The 12,115-nt window shown below is 38.9% G+C and overlaps 1 protein-coding gene across 11 annotated transcripts in view; it reads left to right on the forward strand.

Annotated features, from left to right (window-relative positions):
- The window catches only part of hmgxb3.L (HMG-box containing 3 L homeolog), a 140,205-nt gene that overhangs the window by 102,127 nt on the left and 25,963 nt on the right, over window positions 1-12,115 (forward strand). For 10 of the 11 annotated variants that reach the window (XM_018251216.2, XM_041585258.1, XM_018251210.2 and 7 more), the window contains 6 exon segments: window positions 4,147-4,293; window positions 5,999-6,300; window positions 6,700-6,827; window positions 6,966-7,097; window positions 7,425-7,618; window positions 8,140-8,359. In XM_018251216.2, the coding sequence (XP_018106705.1) occupies window positions 4,147-4,293; window positions 5,999-6,300; window positions 6,700-6,827; window positions 6,966-7,097; window positions 7,425-7,618; window positions 8,140-8,359 (1,123 nt within the window). 11 annotated transcript variants of the gene reach the window in all.

Consider the following 12,115-nt stretch of genomic DNA (forward strand, 5'->3'; position numbering starts at 1 on the left):
CAGGTCTCATACATGTACTTCCTCTTTACAAAGGCCCATTCTAGAATATGTAGTGCTGTTTTGGTCTCCAGTCTTTAAAGGGAGCATTTTGTATAACCTTCATATTCAGATATATTATTCATCCTTCCTCAAAACATGTAATGATGCAGAAAGGACAACATTTTGAAAGCATTTTACCTCCTATTACTGTCATTATATCAGAGCTGCAGAGAGAACCTCTCTGCTCAGGGTCTAGGCTGAAATGAAGAGTGGGCGGGTCTGTTCATTCTCTCACAGGAAGTGGTCACAGCACTGACTGACAGGCTGAACTCTGGAGTTTGTAGCAACCAAACCCCTCTGTCCTGTGTTTTTCCAGCCTGCACATAACTGTCTTATGCTGCTGCCTGATCATTCACTTGTAACAATGTACCTTAAATGCTCAACATAAATCAATAAATGTGAAGGTTAATGTAATAGTAGTATGTAATAGTAGTATTTTCTTTTATTTAAAGTACAACAGTATGCTCTTGTGTTCCCCAGCAAATAGGCATCAGTCACAAATGTACCTGCCCAAATGGACATATTCTATAGTCCATAATATATTGTTATACACTGTGCAACTATCTGCCTCTATTACATTATAAAACGTATACAAACAGTGTACATTAGTATTTACTGTTATGATATTCCAGAACAGCAGCTGTAGGTTTGTTTTCCTTCATATTGATATATGATCAGGTGTAGGGAGTTGTAAGGGAATAAATGCAGCACTTCTGGTACAATTTGTTTAATTGCAGGGAGTTGCAAGGGAATAAATGCAGCATTTCTGGTACAATTTATGTTTAATTGCAGGGAGTTGCAAGGGAATAAATGCAGTACTCTGGTACAAATTGTGTGTTAATTGCAGGGAGTTGCATGGAGATAAATTCAGCAGTTCTGGAACAATTTATGATCAGGTGCAGGGAGTTGCAAGGTAAAATGCAGCTGTTCTGGAACAATTTATTATCAGGTGTAGGGAGTTGCAAGGTAAAATGCAGCTGTTCCGGAACAATTTATGATCAGGTGCAGGGAGTTGCAAGGTGAAATGCAGCTTTTCTGGAACAATATATGATCGGATGCTGGGAGTTGCAAGGTAAAATGCAGCTGTTGTGGAACAATTTATGATCAGGTGCAGGGAGTTGCAAGGGAATAAATGCAGCTGTTCTGGAACAATTTATAATCAGGTGCAGGGAGTTGCAAGGTAAAATGCAGCTGTTCTTGAACAATTTATTATCAGGTGCAGGGAATTGCAAGGTAAAATGCAGCTGTTGTGGAACAGTTTATGAACAGGTGCAGGGAGTTGCAAGGGAATAAATGCAGCTATTCTGGAACAATTTATGATCAGGTGCAGGGAGTTGCAAGGTAAAATGCAGCTGTTCTTGAACAATTTATAATCAGGTGCAGGGAATTGCAAGGTAAAATGCAGCTGTTGTGGAACAGTTTATGAACAGGTGCAGGGAGTTGCAAGGGAATAAATGCAGCTGTTCTGGAACAATTTATTATCAGGTGCAGGGAGTTGCAAGGTAAAATGCAGCTGTTCTGGAACAATTTATAATCAGGTGCAGGGAGTTGCATGGTAAAATCCAGCTGTTCCAGAACAATTTATGATCAGGTGCAGGGAGTTGCAAGGTAAAATGCAGCTGTTGTGGAACAGTTTATGATCAGGTGCAAGGAGTTGTAAGGGGAAATGCAGCTGTTCTGGAACAGTTTATGGTCAGGTGCAGGGAGTTGCAAGGGAATAAATGCAGCTGTTCTGGGATAATTTATGATCAGTTGCAAGGGGAAATGCAGCTGTTACGGAACAATTTATAGGGAGTTGCAAGGGAATAAATGCAGCTGATGTTCTGGAATTTTATAACCTATAATAACAGATGCTGGTAGTGACAAAGGAAACCCCAAAATATGTTGTTTGCTTTTTGTATACAACATAATACTGTGTAGAAAATGACTATGGTAGTTAGACTAACTGCTGAAACACATTGCCCCCAGAAAAGAATAAAATACTTTTAGCAGCAGATTATGTATTATTTATACAGAAGTTTGCTTTTCTTTCTTTTCCACAATTATTGCAGGGCAAGAGAAAGGAACAAGCAGTGAAAGGAGGGGGAGGAAGATGAACAGGGCAGAGAGGGGGTTAAATAAATAGGGCAGAAGGGGAGAGAAAGGAGCAGTTCAGGAAAGGGAAAACCAGCAGTAAGGGTTAATGGATGTCTGCAGGGAAGGACTGAGAGTGACATCACAGACACCCCCCCTCCAACCTCACTGACTGCTGCTGTGTAGCTTAGGCAGAAAGAGCTGTCGGCTGTAGACTCAGATACTGAAGTCTGGGACCGGAAGTTACAAAGGGGCAGGGCTGAGAAGTTATTTCACTAAATATTATTTTTCACTAAAATCCCCATTTCTTTATGAATTTTGTTATTTTTTTTATGGATTTTATCATTATTTTCCCACTTTAAAGACACATATGGTAATTTAAACTATATCAGACACAACCGGATATGTCATATCTCAGGTTAAGCCCAACAGGTTGACGAGTCCCCAACGTAAAGATCCAGAATGCTTCCCTATGTAGGAGTTTGGTTATCAGTCACCACCTGTTATAGATAGTTTGAACTGCACTAGGTGCCAGAATGTGCCCCAAAGTATTTACATGTCTCGTGACAAATTTACAACCATGCTGCAACACTTGCCGTAGGCTATCATTTCCACAAAGAACAGGTAGATATTTTTTTTACAATTCTCTTCACCTACTGATATTGCATACTATAGGATGTAATAAACTTAGGACTATAGTCATGCCCTTTTCCTCTCTTAAATTTTTCCTCTTATCCCATAAGCTCGACCATGCCTTCAAGAATGCTGGCCTTAAAAGTTCAAAAGAATAACCTTTGGCCAAGAATTGGTCTCTAAGACCAATAGCTTTTGTTATATACTACTCCTTGTCAGAACTAAATTCAACCGAAACTGACCAGTTGGTATTGTCCTAAACACTTGTTGTGGATGGCAGGAATTTGACCTTAAAGAGGAATTTCCTACCGACTCCTTTTGAAGATCAGTGTTCACCACTTTACTCCCTGCATATGTTAATCATAGATCTTAAGAAATCTATACTACATTTTCCAAATCTACTTGTGAAAACCAAATTACAATCATTGTGATTTCAATTTTGTATAAACTTCTTAGTGTTCCCCAGTGTTACCCCATACTATTAATAAAGCATCCACATATCTTTTGTAAAATGTAACATTGATGCCTATGATTAAGGGAATGTTTTCCCGAAAAGCGCAAGGCAATGTTGTTACCTTGATATGCTACAATAAACCTCCTCATATTCATCTAGAGTGCCACCTTTATTGCTCATTTGGATCTATATCCAAAATATCCTCCATATTCTCATTCAAAATATCTTCTGGCAAAAAATATTTCTTTAGTACAATCTTTCAAACAAACCTATTAACATCAGTGAGTGTCTCAAAAACATTTAAATCCCTTGTAGGTGAATATGATAGCCCCTTAGCCAGAAGTGTTAAATGATTATCAGTTAAATGTCTCTTCGATAAATTCAATACTGAGTCTTCACAGTTCTCTGTGATCTTCTCTCTGGGGTTCCATTTCTTTGTCCCTCTTCCTCATATATATGAGGCCCCATCTAGAATATGCTGTACAGTTTTGCTCTCCATCGCTCAAACAGAACATTATTGTATTAGAGAGGGTACAGAGAAGGGCAACTACTGGTAAAAGGTATGGAGAATCTTAGCTATGAAGAAAGACTGGCCAAATTGGGGATGTTCACGCTGGAGAAGAGGCGTCTAAGGGGTGATACGATAACTATGTATAAATATATAAGGGGATCATATAATAATTTCTCCAATGCTTTATTTACCAGTAGGTCTTTCCAGCTGACACAAGGTCACCCGTTTAGAAGAAAGGAGGTTCCCTAAATATTCGGAAGGGGTTTTTTACAGTGAGAGCTGTGAAGATGTGGAATTCTCTCCCTGAATCAGTTGTACTGGCTGATACATTAGATAGCTTTAAGAAGGGGTTGGATGGCTTTTTAGCAAGTGAGGGAATACAGGGTTAAATAAAGAAACCATCTAAATTATTTCTTTTTTTGTTCGTGTTGAACAGGACTTGGGGCTAGCTACACTAAGAGGCAAGGGGAAATGCAAGAACATCTTCTGCAACTACATGTATACCAACAGACACAAGCCCAAAACCTGCCCTAAATGTGGGTCTAACCTAAAAGACAACTTTGAGAGGCTCCCCAAACTAAATGTGAGTTTTTGTATTTCAATCTAATTTGTACAGTATGGGATCCAGTATATGGAAATCTGTTATCAAGAAAACTCTGAATTACAGGAAGGTCATCTCCAATAGACTACATTTTAAGCATATAATTTTAAATTAAAAAAATCCCTTTTCTCTATTGTACTTGATACCAACTAAAATATTATTGATCCTTATTCAAGCCAAACCCTTCATATTGGGTTTATTTTAACATTTAAATGTTTTTTGTTTTTTTAATAGACAAAGTATGGTGATCCAAATTACGGAAAGACCCCTAATGTATTCTGCATAATCGGTCCCATACCTTTATTACAAAAGTACAGGAAAGTCAAATCATTAGACCACATTTGATGAGCTACAATTAGGTTTTTGTTAATATTCAAGGGTATGTTGTTCAAAAGAAGCTGGTAACACGAATATAAAAAAAATACATAATGGGTGTTACAACAGGATCCCTCAGCACAATGTACTTTGGTCCTATGGTCCAAAATGTTGTGCTCTGTGTTTAGATTATGTTGCAGTGAACACAAAGGTGTGATAGACTGTATGGACTAGTATGGTACAGGTTTCAGATGGAGCAATTAAAGGAGTTGTTCATCTTTAAATTAACTGTTAGTATGATGTAGAGATATTCTGAGACAATTTTTTACTATTTGTGGGTTTCCAGCAGTCAGTAGAAAAAGGCAAATAATTCATAAACTATAAAAAAAGAAAATGAAGGCCAATTAAAACAATTAGCCATTTTGTAACATACTAAAAGTTAATTTGAAGGTGAACCACCCCTTCAAAGGGATTCTGTCATGATTTTTATGATGTAACTTATTTCTAAATTACACTGTTTACACTGCAATTAGTTCACTCTACAATATAACATATAATTCCTGAACCAGTAAGGGTATTTTTTAGTTGTAATATTGGTGTGTAGGCAGCCATCTCGGGTCATTTTGCCTTGTCATGTGCTTTCAGAAAGAGCTAGCACTTTAGGATGGAACTGCTTTCTGGCAGGCGGTTATTTCTACTACTCAATGTGACTTTGTTCTACTACTCAATGTGAATGTGACACAGTGGTACCGGGATTTTACTACTGAGTGCTGTTCTTCGATCTACCAGGCTGTTATCTTGTGTTGGGAAGCTGCTATGTGGTTACCTTCCCATTGTTCTGTTGTTAGACTGCTGGGTGGGAGGAGGGGGGTGATATCACTCCAACTTGTAGTAAAGGGTGACTGAAGTTTATCAGAGTACAAGTCACATGACTGGGGGCACCTGGGAAACTGACAACATGTCAGATTTCAACATTAAATATAAAAAATCTGTTTGCTCTTTTCAGATTTCAGTGCAGAATTCTGCTGGAGCCACACTATGAACTGATGCATTTAAAAAATATATATATTTTTTTTCCCCATGACAGTATCTCTTTAAGTATGTAGCAGGCAACATATCTCCACTGTGCCAATAGCCATAGTCTCAATTTAACTCAATATCCTTTGAGCTAGCAATGCACCAGAAAATGGTGACACTCTGGGCTCCTTGCCAAAGTGTACAAACCTCACATCTCAAAGGTGAGATATAGAGTTCAGTTACACCATTTCAAATATTTGAACACTTATTTAATAAAGAGCACCATAAATCATGTCTCTGCACAGAAGATGTGCAACACTGCCTTACATGGTATAATCACTTTCCTCTTTAATAGGAATCTCCCCTCCATGCTCCCAGCATCCTCAATGTAAGTATGCCACTAAGCCAAGCTCAGAAAGAGACACAGCGGCAGTCAACTATCCAGCTGCTACGCAAGACTGTACAGTTCCCAGAGAACGAGTGTGAGCTTTCTGAAGCATTTGCCATCATCCATGAACTGAATAGCTCCTGCTTGATTCTCTCCAATGTCATTGATGGCACCGTGACCATTGAGCAGACCTCCTGGGCCAGGTTCTATGAATCTTCTGCAGACCAGTGCCTGCTGTGTGGATCTCCCTTATTTAAGGGTGAAAAAAAGTAAGACTTCTTAATAATCAATTTCCAACAAGCCAGCATTTAGTATAGAAACCATTAGCCAAATTAAAGGACAACTAAAGCTTAGCTAAAAAAGTAGAGCAGAAATGTTGCACATTATGTTTTGGCCTTTTATACCAGTCCAAGGCAAACACAGCCCTTAAGCAGTAAAGATCTGTGCCTCCAATGGTGCCCCAGTAACTCTCCATCTTCTTTCTGCTGATTCACTGCACATGCTCTGGGCTGCCAGATTTGGATAGACTGATAAGCAGAACACTGTTTTCCTTTCAGGGCAGGTGATTTCTTTCATCCGTTGTTGTAGAGGAGCCTATGGATCTCCTGCAAATTTTTCTGTCTAGTGTTTCCCTATAACCTGAGATCCTTTTCACTTGTAATTCACAGCTCCCAAGCCGGACCCCAGGATTGCTGGCTTCTTACAGTCTCTAAGCTACAGATGGTAACAACTCAGGCCAAATTATGTCTAAATCTTGAGTGTCTGGCCATTCACAGCTTTAACGACATTTTTACTGGTAGGTTGCTCATTCACAATTGAATGATGCTTACATGCTTGATGGTTATGAAGAAATTTTTTTACAGTAAAATGGAACAAACAGAGCAATATGTGTTTCAGGAATGTTGGGATCTCATCAGCTGTTTTTGTGTTACAGGCCTCTTTAATGTGGGAAATAAACTCCTTGTTAGTCTGGACATTCTTTTTTCCATCCGGAACCAAATTAAGCATGGAGAAGATCCCAAAGAATTCATCACAAACCTCCTTACATCCATTAAGGAACAGGCAGGTGGGTACCTTTGGGAGGAACCTCCCATATCACATATATTAAGTTCCAACAATAACCACCATTGAGGAGTTTGACTTAGTTGAATGTGAGAAAAGGGCAGCTTTCATTTCTTATGATTCAATAAGAGCACTGGCAAGGTTGCTTTAAGAGCTATAAGATGGCCATCTGGGGTTTAAAAAAAGAATCATGGAGGCGTTGGGCTAATTACTTTCTCATGCACCCCAGATTAGTTATACTTATAATCACTACTATAATATAATTATGATATATTCCTACAGTGAATAACATTTTTCTAGGGTAACTAATCTAATTATTTACTTGTTTTAGCTATTCCCGAGAAGATGCTGACTCCAGAGGTACTTTCTTCTGTGCACGATCTGCTCAGTTGTGGCTACTGGGCCTTTGAGTGTCTCACAGTCCGGGACTTTAATGATATGATATGTGGAATATGTGGGGTGGCACCCAAGGTCGAGCTAGCACAAAGAAATGCAGGGAATACCCTCACCCTGTCAAACATTGAGGTAAATCTTCAGTCTTTTCAGAAACTGTAACTGGATAATAAAACACTGATTCAGTTTTATTTGTGAATGTAAAATAGTAGCGTATGACTACTTTAGGTTTTGGTTTTTTTTAATACTTGCATCCTCTGATTATGGAATGTATATCTATAAAGAAAAGACATTTCCTTTTTATTGGCTCAGTTTTGCTTTTATTATGCTCAGTAGTGCACAGGTCATTCTTTAAAAAGGAACTTAATTACGTTTTCTACCTCTGTTTCATAATTACACATTATATTTAAAGGGGAACTATCACACATATGACATGTACATAGCTGACCCTGTACTGCAGTAAATTTGGTGCAAATGAAGAGAGAAGGATTTGGGGAGGGATGCGGCGAGACAGTAGCAGATACAGAGCTGATTGCTCAGTGACCGGGTTAGAATTCACTTCAGTAGATGGTAGATAGGTGAAACAAAATGAGAGGGTAACAATCTGCAATAATTTTGCATCTCATTTTGGTCTGCTATTTCTCTAACTCTAGTTGACATGGCCGGAATTCATGACTTCTAACAAAGTAAACATGGATGATTTCTGGTCTTCCTTGGAGAATGAAGTTTTAGAACAGGCCGCCTTTCCCTCCAGTATCCCTATCAGCAAATTTGATGCTTCCATTGTTGCTCCTTTTTTTCCTCCGCTCATGCGTGGCCCTGTGGTTTTCAACAGTGAGAGCTACAAGAACCCCGAGGTGCAAAAAGTTCCAGGTGGGCAAAAAATAAAATGTATTCTGTCAACGTGATTCACATGTTTCTGGTGTCAAATCAGGGCCGGGTGACCTAGGCAACCCGGCCAGCAAGCCCGCTCCCTGAACAGGGGTGATTGACGGAGGGGAGGGATCAGCGACAGAGGGTACTGAGGGGTGAGCAACGGAAAGTAGGGAGGGGTGAGTGAAGGATGGTAGTTCCGGCCCTGTGTAAAACCCTCCGTCATGCTTTATTGTGCAGGTAAGTTGATGTGGTGGAAGGTTAATGTGTACAGCTTGTACAATTCTTAGACAACTGCTTGCCCATACACAAGCAAACCTTTAAGTGCAGTTTTTGCTTCCATGTCCCATCCAGACATTTAGTACAACTAGAACATTCGTGAGGTAGGAACAAGACCAAAAGAAATGACTTCAAAGTGCGTTAATTTGAGAGGTTTGTTTTTGTAAGTAAGTTGAAGTTTCTAAACCTGACTGTTTTGCCAACCTGACTATCTCAGTCTGTCAGTTAAAGTTTCCAATGGTAACGGACTCCTGCTGCACAAATATGGCAGCCCACTCATACAGGAACATGGGTCATCAAACAGGTAATGTAAAAGCATTGTGCAAATACTTTATGGCAAAGTTAGCTTTCATGGCAATTTTATGATAGATGTAAAAAAGAGTTTAATATCTCTAAGTTGCATTGAATTATGGCCCATTTAAAAAAAATGCCTTGCTACCGAAGTGTCTGTTGCTTTTTTGGGTTTAAAATTCATGATATTGCCCCTATGCTCTTTGATCCTTTTTTTTTACCTTACGTTTTGTCTGGCCCACATAGGGTTTGCGCAAGGACATTTTATTAGGTAAACGACACTTGTGATTTCACAGGTAAAGAAACCCTTTAATCCCATTGAATCCGCATAACCATGCGAAGGGTGATTAACAGTCTGCTTTTATAATAGAGGAGCAGTACACACAGTTAAGGCAAACAAATGCACCACTTCTCTTGCTTGCTAGTAATGTTTGCCCTCCCTTAGGGTTCTTTAGATCTGTAGAGCATAATATATCTTTAAGAGCTTTTCCCAGAGTATAACTGAACAATGGGACATCACTATGGGTCAATATTTCTTAATTGCGTCTATCTTCCTGCTTTGGGAGCTGTATTTAGACACAAAGAAGAAGGGAGTGTGAACTCTGGATAGGCAAATTTAGGGGCTGATCTCTATAACAGCGGGAGACCAGTTTTTTAGTAGTGAAAGGGAGGAGAGCAGTGTCAGGCCTAAGCAGATTGTAGTTGTAGGGGATTCAATTATTAGGAAAATTTCAGAAATGTTGCCTGCGCCACATGCAAGTTTAGGAAGACAGCGGGAGTTTAGGAAGCTAAATGTGTGGCTTAAGTCTTGTCTTAGTGTAGGAAGGAAGAGTTTGGCTTCCTAGAGCACTGGGCTGATTTTTCCTTGGGGAACGAATGGCTAAGAAGTTGGAGAAGTGTTTAAACTAGGCAAAGGGGTGGGTGAGATAAAGAATTATGGGGAAGCTAGGGTAGACTGGGCAGTGGGATTAATAAGAAGTCATTGGGGAGGAGTGAGGGAGCATATAGTTTACCAGCTAAGGAGGTCCCTATGTTACCAGGAAAACAGGCTAATTCTAACTCAAGATATAACTCTTCGCTAAGTAATGCAAATTTCAAAAGAAAATGTAGTAACCTCTGCTGTATGCTGGCAAATGCACGGATTTTGTCAGGTAAAATGGGAGATATAGAGTTAAGTGTATGCTTTAAAATTATTGTATAATTTGTATCACTGAGATCTGGTTCGATGAAACGTGATTGGACTGTGAATTTTAATGGTTTCATCCTTATTAGGAGGGACAGAGGGATTAAAAAGGGTGGAGGAGTGTGTTTGTATGTAAAGCCTGAATTAAAGCCATGCATTTAAGAAAAAAACATTGATGGCACTGGGGAGGGTGTGGAATCCCTCTGGATAGAGAATTTCGACTGGGCAAAAGGTCGCAAAGAAAATGATCATTGGTGTATGTTACAAACCACCTTGTATAAGTGATGAGAATGAAGCCCAGCTACTTTTACAAATAGAAGCGGCTTCACAACTAGGTCAAGTTATTACTATGGGTGACTTCAATTATCCAGACATTGACTGGGGGTAATGGAGTTGCCAAGTCAGAAAAAGATAATAGGTTTGTAAATATGTTGAAACAACTTTTAATTCCAGCTTGTTCAAAAACTTACTAGATATAACTCTTTTGGATCTTGTAATAACTAATAATGCTGAACTCATCTCTAGCATTTGTGTGGGTAAGCATTTAGGGACTATTGATCATAACATCCTTTGAGATTCTGTTGCAAAGGCAATTCTATAAACACAAAATTTTAGATGTGCAAACTTTTACAGTATAAGGGCATCTCTGCAACATATTAAGTGGTTAAACACAGAATAAAAAATCCACTTGTAAGCAAGGAACGTCCGTGCAAAAAAATTTTTAACAGGAATAAACACGGAACAAAAATGGGAAGTCTTTAAAATGCTGCTTCATAAATATACATGTCTGTATATTCCCCTTATAAGCAAGGAACATGTTGCAAAACCTTTTTGGTCCAATAGAAGTGTTGGTTTTGTGGTGGGTACCAACATTTATAAGGTACAAGGAGGCCAAGATCATGCAAAAAAAGCCATTAGACATGAAAATAAAATCGATATGAAAAAAAAGGATATTGCAGCAAGCAGTAAAAAAAATCCAAAATTATATTTAAATAGTAATAAAATGATGCAGCAAGGGGTGAGACCCTTAATATCAGGGGGGGGGTCAGCTGGTTGATGAGAACAGAAAAAAAGGTGAGATTCTGAAATGTTAATTTTTGTCTGTCTACACAAATGAGGAACCAGTTAATGAAGGTTTCCTTCTTAATAGTCCTAATTCTAGTAATACAACTAATGATGCATGGTTCACACATGAGGAAATTCAAGAGACTAGAACATGTTAAGATAAACAAAGGACCAGAGCCGGATGGTATTCATCCCATGGTACTTAGCGAGCTTAGCTCTGTGATTGCCAACCTCTTTACTTAATTTTTCAGGATTCATTGAGGTCTAGCATGGTGCTGAGAGACTGGCAAATTGCTAACTATAGGCCTGATAGTCTGAGATCAGCAGTAGGAAAGCTTTTCGAACAGTTAATAAAGGATAAGATACTGGACTTCATAGAAAATCATAATACTTGGAGTTTGTGCCAGCATGGTTTTATGCATAATAGATCTTGCCAGACTTAATTTCTTTTTATGAGAAGGTGGGCAGGGACCCCAATTCTGGGATGGCAATGGATGTGATCTACTTAGACTTTGCTAAGTAGTGCAGTGCCACACAGAAGGTTACTGGTTAAATTAAGGCATGTTGGCCTGGAACATAGTATTGTACTTGGATAGATATAGGAGATAGTGGTGGTAAATGGAATATTTTCTAATTGGACCAGTGTTGTTAGTGGAGTTTCGCAGGGCTCTGTACTTGATCCTTTGCTTTTCAACTTGTTTATGACCTGGAGGAGGGCATTGAAAGTACTGTTTCTATTTTTGCTGATGCTGCCAATTTGCAGAGTGATTTGACTAAGTTGGAAAACTGGGCAGCAAACTGGAAAATGAGATTTAATGTTAATAAATGCAAGGTGCACAAAAATAATATAAATGCAAGTTATATACTAAATGGCAGTGTGTTGGGAGTTTCCTTAACCATAAAGGATATAGGGGTTTTTGTAGATAACAGGTTGTCTA

The sequence above is a fragment of the Xenopus laevis genome, chromosome 3L (genome assembly GCF_017654675.1).
Source record: "Xenopus laevis strain J_2021 chromosome 3L, Xenopus_laevis_v10.1, whole genome shotgun sequence".
Taxonomy (NCBI): domain Eukaryota; kingdom Metazoa; phylum Chordata; class Amphibia; order Anura; family Pipidae; genus Xenopus; species Xenopus laevis.